This window comes from Galleria mellonella, unplaced genomic scaffold (genome assembly GCF_026898425.1).
Source record: "Galleria mellonella isolate WM207_F2 unplaced genomic scaffold, CSIRO_AGI_GalMel_v1 utg270, whole genome shotgun sequence".
Classification (NCBI taxonomy): domain Eukaryota; kingdom Metazoa; phylum Arthropoda; class Insecta; order Lepidoptera; family Pyralidae; genus Galleria; species Galleria mellonella.
In genome coordinates, this window is record NW_026442062.1 from 1775219 (window position 1) to 1787781 (window position 12563).

Consider the following 12563-nt stretch of genomic DNA (forward strand, 5'->3'; position numbering starts at 1 on the left):
GTAAATTTATTTAGACATAAAAGGCTTGAGTATTTATGATATAATGTAGCTTATATGTTTTTTTAGTGGGTGATGATGGTATGGTAGCCCCATCTGCACTATCGGTATACACTGGCGGAACACCAATGATAGATGACTGATGAGGATGGAAGCAGGTCAGTTATCCCATCTTAACGCATTCAACTAGAATTAGCCACGATGGTTTCCAGGGGGAACCACGTAGAGATCGACCTGATATGGTATATTGCTAGTAATGGGGCTATTTGACCCCATTACTAACAATCCCTTCCCCTCCTAGCTTATATGGTTAGATATCTCATTTCCAAACTATATTCATACCAGTCTGTCTAGGCAAATAGCAAACGACTCTGCAGATAGTTCAAACCGGGAAGGGATTGTTAGTATTGGGGTTTGACAGCCCCATTGCTAACACTTTACCCTATCAGGTCGAATTCCACGTGGTTTCCACTGGAAACCATCGTGGCTAAGTCTTGTTTAATTTGTCACGATGGGCTAACTGATCTGTTTTCATTCTCACCTATCATCTCTCACTGGTGTCCCGCCAGCGTATACCGATAGCGCAGCCGGGGTTACCATGCCATTATCGCCCATTAAAAAAATACTCTTCAGATAGATACGTTTTCGTTAATTCACGTGTGTGACAGAGTACCAGATATTACTGTTCTTTTCTATTTCATGAACATGGCAACAATAAATAGTGTATGAATTGATTTATTGACTTATTTAAAAGGTAAACCCTGATAGACAAGTAGAAAAGGAATCTAAAAGAATAAAATGCCGAATGTTGCCGTCACGTTCTATCTCATGCATGCGATAGTAATATTGTATCTATCTATATATTCGTCTGCCACTTGTCTTGTCACTTTATAAGGGACAAGACAAGTGGCAGACAAAAGACAAAAGTGGTTAGGACAAAACAAAACTGTGTATAATATAAATAAATGTATTATAAATATTTGTAAAAAGGCAAATCAATGGTTAATTAAATAGATAACACCTAGTTCAAGAAAGAAATCAAACTAATTATTATGTACGAAGACTTTATTTAATTATATTTAGTATTTCAGGAGGTGTTTTAATGAGAAATCCAACGATAAGCCAGCCACCCCACCACCTTCCAGTCAAGAAGTTACCGCTATCGTGAGGGGAAGTCAGACTGGTCGCACTGGTAAGTTTTACGAGATTTATCCAAAATGGTATGTCATAGAAATAACTCCTTCCGTTAGACCGCATTCAAAGTCGGGCAGCTCGTTTGTTGACGATTGTTGACGATCGGCGTCTTACTGTCCGGCTCGACCCACTGAAACTGCGTAGAGATGTTGCATCTCTGTGCATCTTCTACTGAATTTATCATGGGGAGTGCTCTGAAGAATTGTTCGGATTGATACCTGCTGCTGATTTTCACCATCATACAACCCGCCATAAACTAGAATTTCATCCCAACCATCTGGACGAGTGGCGGTCCTCCACCGTGTGTTTTTCAAGGCACTTTCTTCCACACACAACCATTCTTTGGAATCAACTTCCAGCAGCAGTATTTCCGAACCGATACCACAACATAACCTTCAAGAAAAGAGCATATTCTTTTTTAAAAGGCCGGCAGCATACCTGCAATGCCGTAGGTGTTGTGGGTGACCATGGGGGGCGGTAATCACTTACCATCAGGGGAGCCGCATGCTAGTTTGCCCCCTGTGTTGTAAAAAAAAATAATGACAATGTTCTCTCCTACATTTTTCGAGCTTTCTAGAACTTTACAGAATTAATAGCAAGAATTACTTAACCTTTCTCAACAGGTCTTAAAAAATAACTATAAACCAGTCTGCTGATGTCCAATAGAAGTACGAATCAAATATCGATTGACTGAATGTTAAAATTTATTACGAATATAATTTAGAGAGCCTTTTTTATTATAATTTATATTAAATTCTATTGAAACAGACTACAGAAATATCAGGAATATCATTAATTAGAAAAAATAAGCTCGACGAATCTGCATATGTCATAGTCAATCGGGCTGGAGTCAACCTTCTGCGGAATTGAAATATCCTCAGAATTCACTGCGACATACATTCAAAGAAATTGTACAAGATAACAGTAGTAGATTTGCTCAAAAAAATGAAATCTCTGGAGAAAATTTCACCAAGGATCTAAATAGATTAGTTTCCGCAGTGAAAAAGTCATTCGAAAGTAAAATATAAAACGATAAATTAGCATTGTATTTTATTACAATATTTCTCGTACATGTATTTTTCTGGGTGAGCTGATATTGGAAAACTGTAAAGCTCACGAAAATAAATTGAATAAAAAATAATAATTCCGTTTTTCGATAGAGATGACTTTATTTCGAGGACGAAAATTGCTATAGTAAAGGTTTCTATTGTAAGTAAATTCAATACTCGAACGGTTAAGAAAACAACGAGAACAATTTGAAGAATAAACATAATAGATAAATAGCGTCGCCAGCATTTAAAATTTTCTTGCGGATATCATTTATTGACAAGTTTTTATTCCCGACTGTCTCATTGATAATTTGCAACTTCTCGAAGGTTCAAAGAAATCTCTCAATTCATATATTTCTATTTCGTAAAAACAGAAACTAATCAAGGCCTCTTGTCCATAGAGCTAGATGGTCTGGAGGGAGAGGATTGTGTTTAGCAGCGGCTCTCAAAGCACCGCTGTCGGAAGCGGCGTTCACCCGGCGTTGCCGGCACCTGTCGTTGCACGGCCTGTCACGCAGGTGAGTCGGGGTTCTCAATCCGAATTCTTTTTATAAGCTTTTATTTAACTTGCAATATATGTTACCGTTTGGTCCCGGGTCACCCTTTTTTTTCCCGTGGGTGTCGTAAAAGACGACTATGGAGAGCGAGAAATGGGCAGCAACGTCCTTCTTAAAACCTAACTCCAAAGCCTAACTGCGGTTGCCTATCCGCCTGCCAAGTGTAGCAACTACTGGCAAAACCCCCTCAAGGTGAAAGCTTATGTTCAGCAGTGGACAGTTAAAGGCTGATATGACGATGATGATTTGTTAAGTTTTTAAGTTAAATCTTAAAATCTGAGTGAACCACTTCTTAACATTCAATTAAGCTGAAATTTCGTTATACACCGTTAGTTCTTGTAACAATACAATAGACAATACACAATATTATGATATTTTCGAAATGGTCGCAGCCGCAAAATGACAGATAATATTATAAAAGCTTATATATGTTATCAAAGTGTTTTAAATATAGTTCGGACTATTGTAATGCCGGTACGAGCAACAATTCAACGGTTCGTCCAATTCACTGCATGTAGTTCGTAAATATTTAATAACGGTTCATCATGTTCACGCGAAATTACTCCGATGTCGAAATATCGTACCAAAATCCAATGAAGTTCCACTAAAACGATTGAACGAAAAGAGTCCTTGTAAAAATATGCGTACTCACAAAGTATTGCATTATATCATTTATCACTTTGACACCTCCAGTGAATGACCTTATAACGTGGTCTTATAATTATGTTTGTATATAGTGTACATGTGATATAACGTACTATGTAGTGACAGATTGACAATACAATCACATAAGCAAGACCAGAAAACTGTTGCATTAGTGTGCGTGCTTTCTAAATGTGTGCACGTGACAGTTCTAAATTTATACAGAATTTTAGTTGCAATAATTGCAGGAATTTACGTATTTACTATAAATTTAATGTCAGTTCTTGAACATTTAGAACTTTATTTCCTTTAAATAAGATATATTTTTCTATCAATTATTGTACGAAGTATTTCTGTAATATTGCATTTAAAGAGATAAACATTTACAATATATTTACGTGAAAAATATGCAATTTTGTGTTACTTTTTTCCAATTTATATTATATCCAGGTACAGCACATTTAATTCTAATTAACTTTTTTTTTATACAACTTAGAATGGCAAACAAGCTGACGGCCCACCTGATGTAAAGTGTTAACCGTCGCCTATAGACATGAGCAGTACCATGGACATAACAGAATATACTGTTTCGCCCATGATACTCCCCATGCGTTGCCATTCCTGAGGACTCAGGTGTTATTATTATTAACTACATTCACTTAAAACTAATTCCCCTTCAAAACGTAAGAATAATAAGAACTTGTTTTATTTACACCTCCGACAAATCAGCTTCGAGCTTATATTGTGTAGGTGAATTGTTTACATACATGTTATTATGTTTTCTTTCTTTTACATTACCAATCTATATACTTTATAATCTATAGTGTAGAGTGAGTTTTGGTCGAATATAAAGATTGGATATAAACTGAAGGTGTACCAGTGAATGATGATTGATAAATAAGTCAAGTTAGTTGACTCTTTGCGATCAATTCAGCACAATAACTCACGATAGTTTCCAGAGAAGACCGCTTAGAAGCCGACCGCAATGTTTGACTATTGGACGATTGACATAATATTATTGGTCGCAAATAGTATGCACAATTTGACAGGGCGCATGCAGAATGATCGGTGAAAACAGCAGAATTTTATAAAAAGAGCCTTCGACTGCGGAATCGAATTTTATTTATAATCGCTTCCAAAACAATTTCTTTGTATTTCAGTACAAACACTCAAGTATTTTTCTCATTTTATGAGAAGTACATTGATTCCTGCTACAGATACCCTGAGTAGCGGGGTCGATGAACTCTTTGGAGGTATTTGTTGCTGTCTCGTCAGATTAAATATTTTTCCTTTATCCAAATTCCAAAAAAATAATGATTTATTAATATTAAAGATACTATGCTGGAAACTATGGCCTGAAACACCATTAGTTACATGTATTTATCTTTTATATATCTTTACAGTGTAAAGATCACAACAAATACATGAAAGATAACAATAAACAATAAATACCCACCTACCTCCTAGTGTTTTTTTGAGTGTCAACTTTACAAAGGTAGTCTGTTTATAGTAGGATACTAGGCTATCGAGTAGCATTATTTAGTTGTATATATAAATGTAGAAAAAGTCACAGTACAGTTGAAACATTTTCTAACTGTCATCTGTTTCCACAAATCTCCTAGACAAGTTGTAAACAAATCTATTAATAAAGAACTACGTAAGCGCACACACGAGAAAAGACAGTACGCCAAACATTGCTGTCTCGCTCTATTTCGTATACGCGACAGCAACAACGTGACTATCGACAGATTAATTTTCCACTTGTCTTGAGACGCAAGATGTTTCAATATGGAATGTCAGTCTTAACATTTGAATTAAATAATTTCTCAATATTCAGATTGTTCAAAAATTATTATTACTTGCTTCAAGCTTGGCGCTAGTTCTTCATCTTATACATTCTAAAAATGATTTATTGCCACAGGTCATTGTCTTCAAGAAGAGTATCAAAAGTAATGTCAAGTGTACTCTCCAACTGATCCCTATGCAGCTTAGTGCCCATTGTAATAAGTGGCAAAACTTTCAATAGGCATCTACCTACACAATCCTAAGAGAATTGTGTAAATCTCTTTTAGTTCTTTGACAGTAATTCGAGTTATATTTAACCTTATTAACTTTTAGACTTCCGCACTTATGTTTTATGTTTTATAAGAGACTGAAATTAATGGAAATATTTAAGTGAACCTAGACAGTTTACCTAAATTGTCTTAAGTTTTCGACAACATTGTACCAGCCGTGGTCACGATTAGACCGTTGTACCGCTGTAATGTCTTTCTGACAATAATTAATTTTTTTTGTAATTTCTATTAAAAAAATTTTTTTGTTACCCTCTTATTGTCACTCATTACACTAATTGTGTCACTATACTATTAACTTGATTATATAGATAGAGTGTCTCTATAGAAATGCTTCAAAAAAAACGGGTCAACTTTTTCATACAATTTTGCGTGATAAATAGTTACGAGTGATTCCTTTATAACTTCTATATTTATTTTGTCTTATAATTTCTGCATCTTTTTAATGCGTTATTTTTAACACTTAATTTACTTATTAAATAATACGTCAAGATACATTTTATGTGTATGTATACAGCATTTGACAAATAACTGACAAAAAGTTGATCCGTTTTTGAGGTCGATGCTCTGTATATAGTATATAATCTAAGACTATTAATTATATATAATTCAGTTAAATTATCACAATTTACCTAAATGATCGCGTTAATTCTCGTCTCCTATAAAATATGTTTATCGTTATTCGAATTAAATTATTTTTGCTACGAATTCTTCATAAAATCTTATTAACTATTAACCATGCTGTAATTCATTTAAAATTTTCATTATAAGGAATTTTACTATAGCTTTGCCAGAGGAAGACTTTGTCGCTAGCGTGTAATAAACGTTGGTCCTGTTTTTACATGTCTCTTTTAATTGAGTCAATGTAAAATGTATATACTATATGTGTGATGAATAGGTATATTGATTGAAATCCAGCAATTTTATTAATTAATCCCAGTAACTTTCACCGCGGACCCATGTTCGTTTAGAAAATTTGTCAGTTTCACGAATTCGTGATTAAACCCTCTCTCCTTGCGTCCGTTTTATTAAATTCGTATAATCTATACATTTAAAACAAAGTATGAACTACATAAATTTAATTTGTACCACCTTCTCGTGTTTCGACTGTTCCTGGATGTAGTAATGAATCTGCAAAATCGCAATTTCTTTTCTCTTAAGAACTTTTCTAAGGGAATATTTCCGTCTTATTACTGCCGTCTTTAAAAGAAAACGTTCATGCTCACTTTTTTACTTTATCCGAACTGTAAGTACTTTATATTATTCTCAATTTCGTGTATAATATAGTATATTTTATATATGTGTAAGTATTTTTTTACGAGTATATCTATTTATTCGTTTATATATGTCATTTTAGTATGTATGTATATCAATAATTAGTAGTATCGCATTCGAGTATTCTGACACTTCCCTATGGTTGACAGGGAGAGAATGATTTTAGCATTAAATCCACCATGTACACATATTTGTACTAATGAATAAATAAATATTTTTACTTAAAGCAACTTTTTCCTTTTTTTTTGAGAAATACCATTACTTACCACTCACTAGCTTTTACCCTAACATACATACACATATGTTACATACTCCTATAGCTTCTGTTACATTCAAATTCAAACATAAAACATATTTATTCAAATAGATTTACAAGTACTTTTAAAACGTAATTTTTTTTAAATCTACTGCAGGGTTTCGAATATTGTTAACTTAAACATATGCATACATCTATTCATACAAGGACATTTTAATTTTGTTTTTGCTCAGATTATCTCTACTGTTAATTTGACACTATGGAACGAATACTTCAAAAAGTAATTTAACTGGTTACTTTCCCCCAATCTTATAGTGTCTACAAGAATTACTCATCATTTTAAAATACAGAGACTACCATACTGCATAGTGATTAGTAATGGCATCACACGAATAGTTTGTGATTATCACAGTCAATTATTTACCACTTAGTCACTACGTGCATTTCGAGCCAAGCTATTCCTAATGAGATCATATCTTATGCTGCAAGCTCATATTACCATATAGTGCTATATATATATATATATATATATATATATATATATATATATATATATATATATATATATATATATATATATTAATTAATATAAAAAGAGCTCAACATATCTCTATTAAAACATTTGAACTGTTAATAACAAAATTAAAACTTTACGGCATTCCTGCGATTGTTTAACACTTCTTATTATATATTATTTTAAGTATTTCAAGTATAATTATATAAGTAAGACAAGTATTTTTTATGTTTGTTACCTCATAACTCCCTTATTTATTATAAACTTATTTGAATTCTTATTTTTTCTGACAGCATATTTTTTCAGATTAGTACTATAAAAATGTTGTCAAAATCGATTCAGTAATTTAATTGTTAAATTAAAATTTTCCCCAAATTGAAGACTGCTTTCTTTCTGAAACAAATCCTAAATTGTTATATTTTTATTTTGTACTCATAATATAAAAAAGATACATAAACAAATTCTATTTCATTTTTAATGTAATCATGTGCATGTATTTCTTTACAATATTCTACAATTTTAACTTTATCTTTTAACATTATCTTATAAGTATAAAATATATTTCATAAGTACATTTACTTCGCTTTAAACTCCTCTAATACACACACAATACTAATTCTTCATTTTGATTCTCTTATAGGTCTTTTCGAGTATTAAATTTTAGAGTTTCACGCTGAATGTTTTGTGTTCTATAAGAGATGGGAATTAACACGATCATTTAGGTAAGCTGTGATAATGTACCGGAATTATCTCGACGTCGACCAGGGGGGTCTACCATGAAATGAAACACCGAATTTTCGGACTCGTTTTCGTGCCGAATTCAACCCAATAAATGAAGCTTAACATTTCTTTCGGCATAAATCCTATCATAAAATTTCAAAGAAACGATATTTTATTGTTTTTAAATACTTTTAAACAATATGTAATTTTAAATGTATTATGTTTTTTTTTATGCAACTTAGAATGGCAAACAAGCTGATGGCCCTGATGGAAAGTAGTAACCGTCGCATATAGACATGAACAATACCATGAACATAACCGAGTGTACTGTTTCGCCCACGATATCCCCCATGCGTTGTCATCCCTGAGGACTCAAGTGTTATCCCTCTGTACCCTGTAAATTCACTGACATATCCCACCCTTCAAACCGAAACACAGTCATGCAAATATAATTGCTTCACAATTAAAACAGGAATAGGACATAGGTGTCCAAACAAGCGACTTTCGTACAAAGTCTCCCTCTGGTATGTAATTTAAACATCAAGTTTGTGTTTCATTCGGACCGGAAATTTCGGAATATTTTTCATGGTAGTCTATCAGATTACACCGGCCGTTGCCACGAGTAAACAAATGTAGCGTTGTCATGTCTCCGCTTCCGAGACAAAAGTATTCTCTGAATACTTCTGCCTCGGTTCATATTTTACGTAAATTATCGTATTAATTTCCATCTCTTATAAAACATAAAGCCTTTCCGCGAAAGCTCAACGAACCCTTGGACTTCAGCAACATTTTTCTTAGTTAAACATTGTAGAAAAAGGCCCTAGGTTCCTGTATTTAATTACCTAACTGAAAATATCTGACTTTCCATTTAATTTATTATACATTAGCCATTCTATTAGCCATATTAATATTGGTATATAATTTTCCCTCAACGTACAAAATACTGGAATTGTTTAATTACAGAATAATATAACTATATTTGATATGACATGGTAAATGTATAGGAATTTTGCAAATTGTATATTGTGTAGTGCATGTGATTTTGTTTGATTACAAAAGTTTTTAAGGTTTTCAATCGATTTGAAAAAAAAGTTCTCGATTTCGAATCAGAGACGGGATTTAATAACTAACTTCATGAGATAAGCTAGGAATATATATATAACTTAGAATAGCAAACAAGCTTACAGCTCACCTAATGGAAAGTAGTAACCTTCGCCTATAGACATAAACAGTACCATGGACATAACAAAGTTTACTGTTTCGCCCAGCGTTGCCATTCCTGAGGACAGGTGTTATTCCTTTATACCCCGTAAATTCACTATCATATCTCACGCTTCAAACCGAAACACAGCCATGCAAACACAACTGCTTTACGGTAGAAACGTGAATAGGACAGAAGTGCCCAAGCATACGACTTTTATATAAAATCTTCGTCTCGTTAGTTAATAAACCAATAATAGTTAATTATATCTTAATAAAACATGACAAATTGGAACTGTATACAAAGGAAACCTTAGTCCTTTAGGCAACGAGCAAAAGCAAATTTGCGTATTATCAAAGGAAAAGTTCAATGACCTTCCAATCAAAGCGCCCCAAATATTACAATAAACAAATATAGCACTCACTTCGTAATTTGATATTGTAAACGAAGAATATTCGACTCAAACCACATTGGTTATCACTTTTATGGGGTAAAAATAACTTGTTGATAAAACTGTCACCAAGAACAGAGCCTTCTAAAATTGGGTTACTTTTTGAGGACTTCAGTCTTGTTTCTTTTAATGGATGATAATGGAATGGTAACCCCGCTTGCACTAACGGTATACGCTGACGGGGTACCAGTGAAGGATGATAGGTAAGGATGAAATAGCAGGCCAATTAGCCCATTGTGATCTATATACCTGGTTTCCAGGAAGGATCGCAGGGAGATCGACCTAACGGCGTATATTACTAGCAATGAGGCTGGTAGTTCCAATTACTAATAATCCCTTCCCCCCATCCCCACCTCACCATTAACCTTGTTAGGTTGATAGGCTACTTTTAGTGTTGTTTAATAGTGTTGTTGAAAATCATAATGTAAAAATATGATAGATATCTGAAAAAATCTTTCTGTTCTCGCCCAAAATTTGAGACTAACAAAATATGATGTTTTTTTTAGAAAAAAGTTATTTCTATACTTCTATAATAATGCTATAAAAAAGGAAATATTTCTTTGTTTGTTTATAAAGGATAAACTCAAGAACTGCTCAATCAATTTTTAAAACTCTTTCACCTATAGAAAGTTATATTAATTGTTAGCGAGTAATATAAGCATTTATTTTTATTCTATGTATAAAGAAGAATTGAATTTTAATTTATAAAGAATAGAATCGAATAATACTTAACCAATTTTAATAATTCCATTATCTACAGAAAGCTAGTTACCAGAGGGAGACTTTGTACAAAAGTCGATTGCTTGGGTACCTCTGTCTCATTCGTGTTTCTACCGTGAAGTAGTTGTGTTTGCACGGCTATGTTTCGGTTTGAAGGGTGGGATATGGCGTGAATTTACAGGGTACAGAGGAATAACATCTGAGTCCTCAGGAATGGCAACGCATGGGGGGTATCATGGGCGAAACAGTATACTCTGTTATGTCCATGATACTGCTCATATCTATAGGCGACGGTTACCAGTTTCCATCAGGTGGGCCGTCAGCTTGTTTGCCATTCTAAGTTGTAAAAAAAAGTTTAGTCAGCGAGTAACATGATTTATATTTTATTTTAAAAAAATACAGATCCTACGCTCCCCATTCATTCTGTCATGCGAAACCGAGGCGAGTCGCTAGTCTGCGATAAAGTCGATACCTTTCGCTCCGATACGTGGTGGAGGACGTATACTTGTACTAATTATAAACTTTATAAACTAATTATCCTGTTTTAATTAAGCTATTCCTACATTTGCATAACTGTGTATGAAACATGAATGACAGAATTTCAGTATGAAAATAAATTAAGGTCTAGTGAATATTATTAATTAAAAAATGACTATTCATAAATGCTAAAATTTACGTTTTGCTTGAATAAAAATCTTTCTTTCTTTCAACCTACAAAGTTGTCAAAAATAAAACGATGGCACCAGAATTGTAAATACGTACAGAAATTTGAGTTTACAAAAGGTCAAAAGAAAGTATAATTTATACCAGTGCTTGGTGCAGAGCGGGTTACAAGTTGCTTGCAAAATATCTAAATTTATGCCTCAAAAAAATTTTGCATAACTTTGTTTGGTATACAAATTGGAAATTTGCAATTTGTTGTAATGTATGGTATAAATATATATCAGTTGTTAATTATCCACTGTTGAACATATTCCTCCCCTTTGAGGGGTTTTACTAGTAGGTACCATGCTTGGCAGGCAGTTTGGTAACCGCAGTTAGCCTTTGTTGACGTTTTAAAAGTAACGCTGCTACCCATCTCTCAGCCATTAATTTCGTTTAGTCACCTTTTACGACACCCAAGGGAAAGGAGACGGTAGTCCATTTTATGCCAGTACCATATGGTAGTAATACATTTTAATATTTCTAGATATAAGCTGTTAATTCCAGATGTAATAATAAAATAAAATGTAATAATTATATTTTAAAAACCGACTTCAAACAAGTTATTATGTTTTAAAAACTAAAGTATTAAACGGATTTTGATAAAATTTCTTTGAGACCAATCTGTAAGAATATCTTTTCAGATAAAAAAAAAAGATTTTTCCAAATCGGTTTACAACTGACGGAGTTTTGAGGTAACAAATATAAAAAAAAATATAACCGAATTATGGCCCATCTTTTTTTTGGAGTCGGTTGAAAATAATAAATATCTATAATGTACATTATTTGGGAGCAATTTTTTTTTCAGGTCATCGAAACAGGAGAAGAAGGAAGCCAGTTCCTATACCGGATAACGTGGGCGCGAACCGGATCGAAAGGTTTAACACCGACACAGCCACTGTATGAGTGAAATAAATATATTGACAGTAACATGTACATAATGATGGATGAGTGAAATATATACATATATATATATATATATATATATATATATATATATATATATATATATATATATATATATATATATATATATATATATATATATGTATACTGACAGATACGTGAAATATGTGTAATGATATTCGAGCATGAGTGAAATATATAAACAAATTGGCTAAAGGCGTTAAAATATTGTGATTTTACAACGAGCTTCTATTGGACTTGTAAATATACTGATATTAGTTAGTAAAGAACAAATTGTGCTGGTAAA

The 12563-nt window shown here is 33.0% G+C and overlaps 1 protein-coding gene across 1 annotated transcript in view; it reads left to right on the forward strand.

Annotated features, from left to right (window-relative positions):
* The window catches only part of LOC113509136 (cholecystokinin receptor-like), an 87367-nt gene extending 75036 nt beyond the window's left edge, over window positions 1-12331 (forward strand). The window contains exons 10-12 of the mRNA XM_026892438.3: window positions 1089-1189; window positions 2642-2758; window positions 12159-12331. Coding sequence (XP_026748239.1) covers window positions 1089-1189; window positions 2642-2676 — 136 coding nt within the window. The 3' untranslated portion in view covers window positions 2677-2758; window positions 12159-12331. The remainder of the gene's footprint in view (window positions 1-1088; window positions 1190-2641; window positions 2759-12158) is intronic.
* Window positions 12332-12563: the final 232 nt, after the last annotated feature.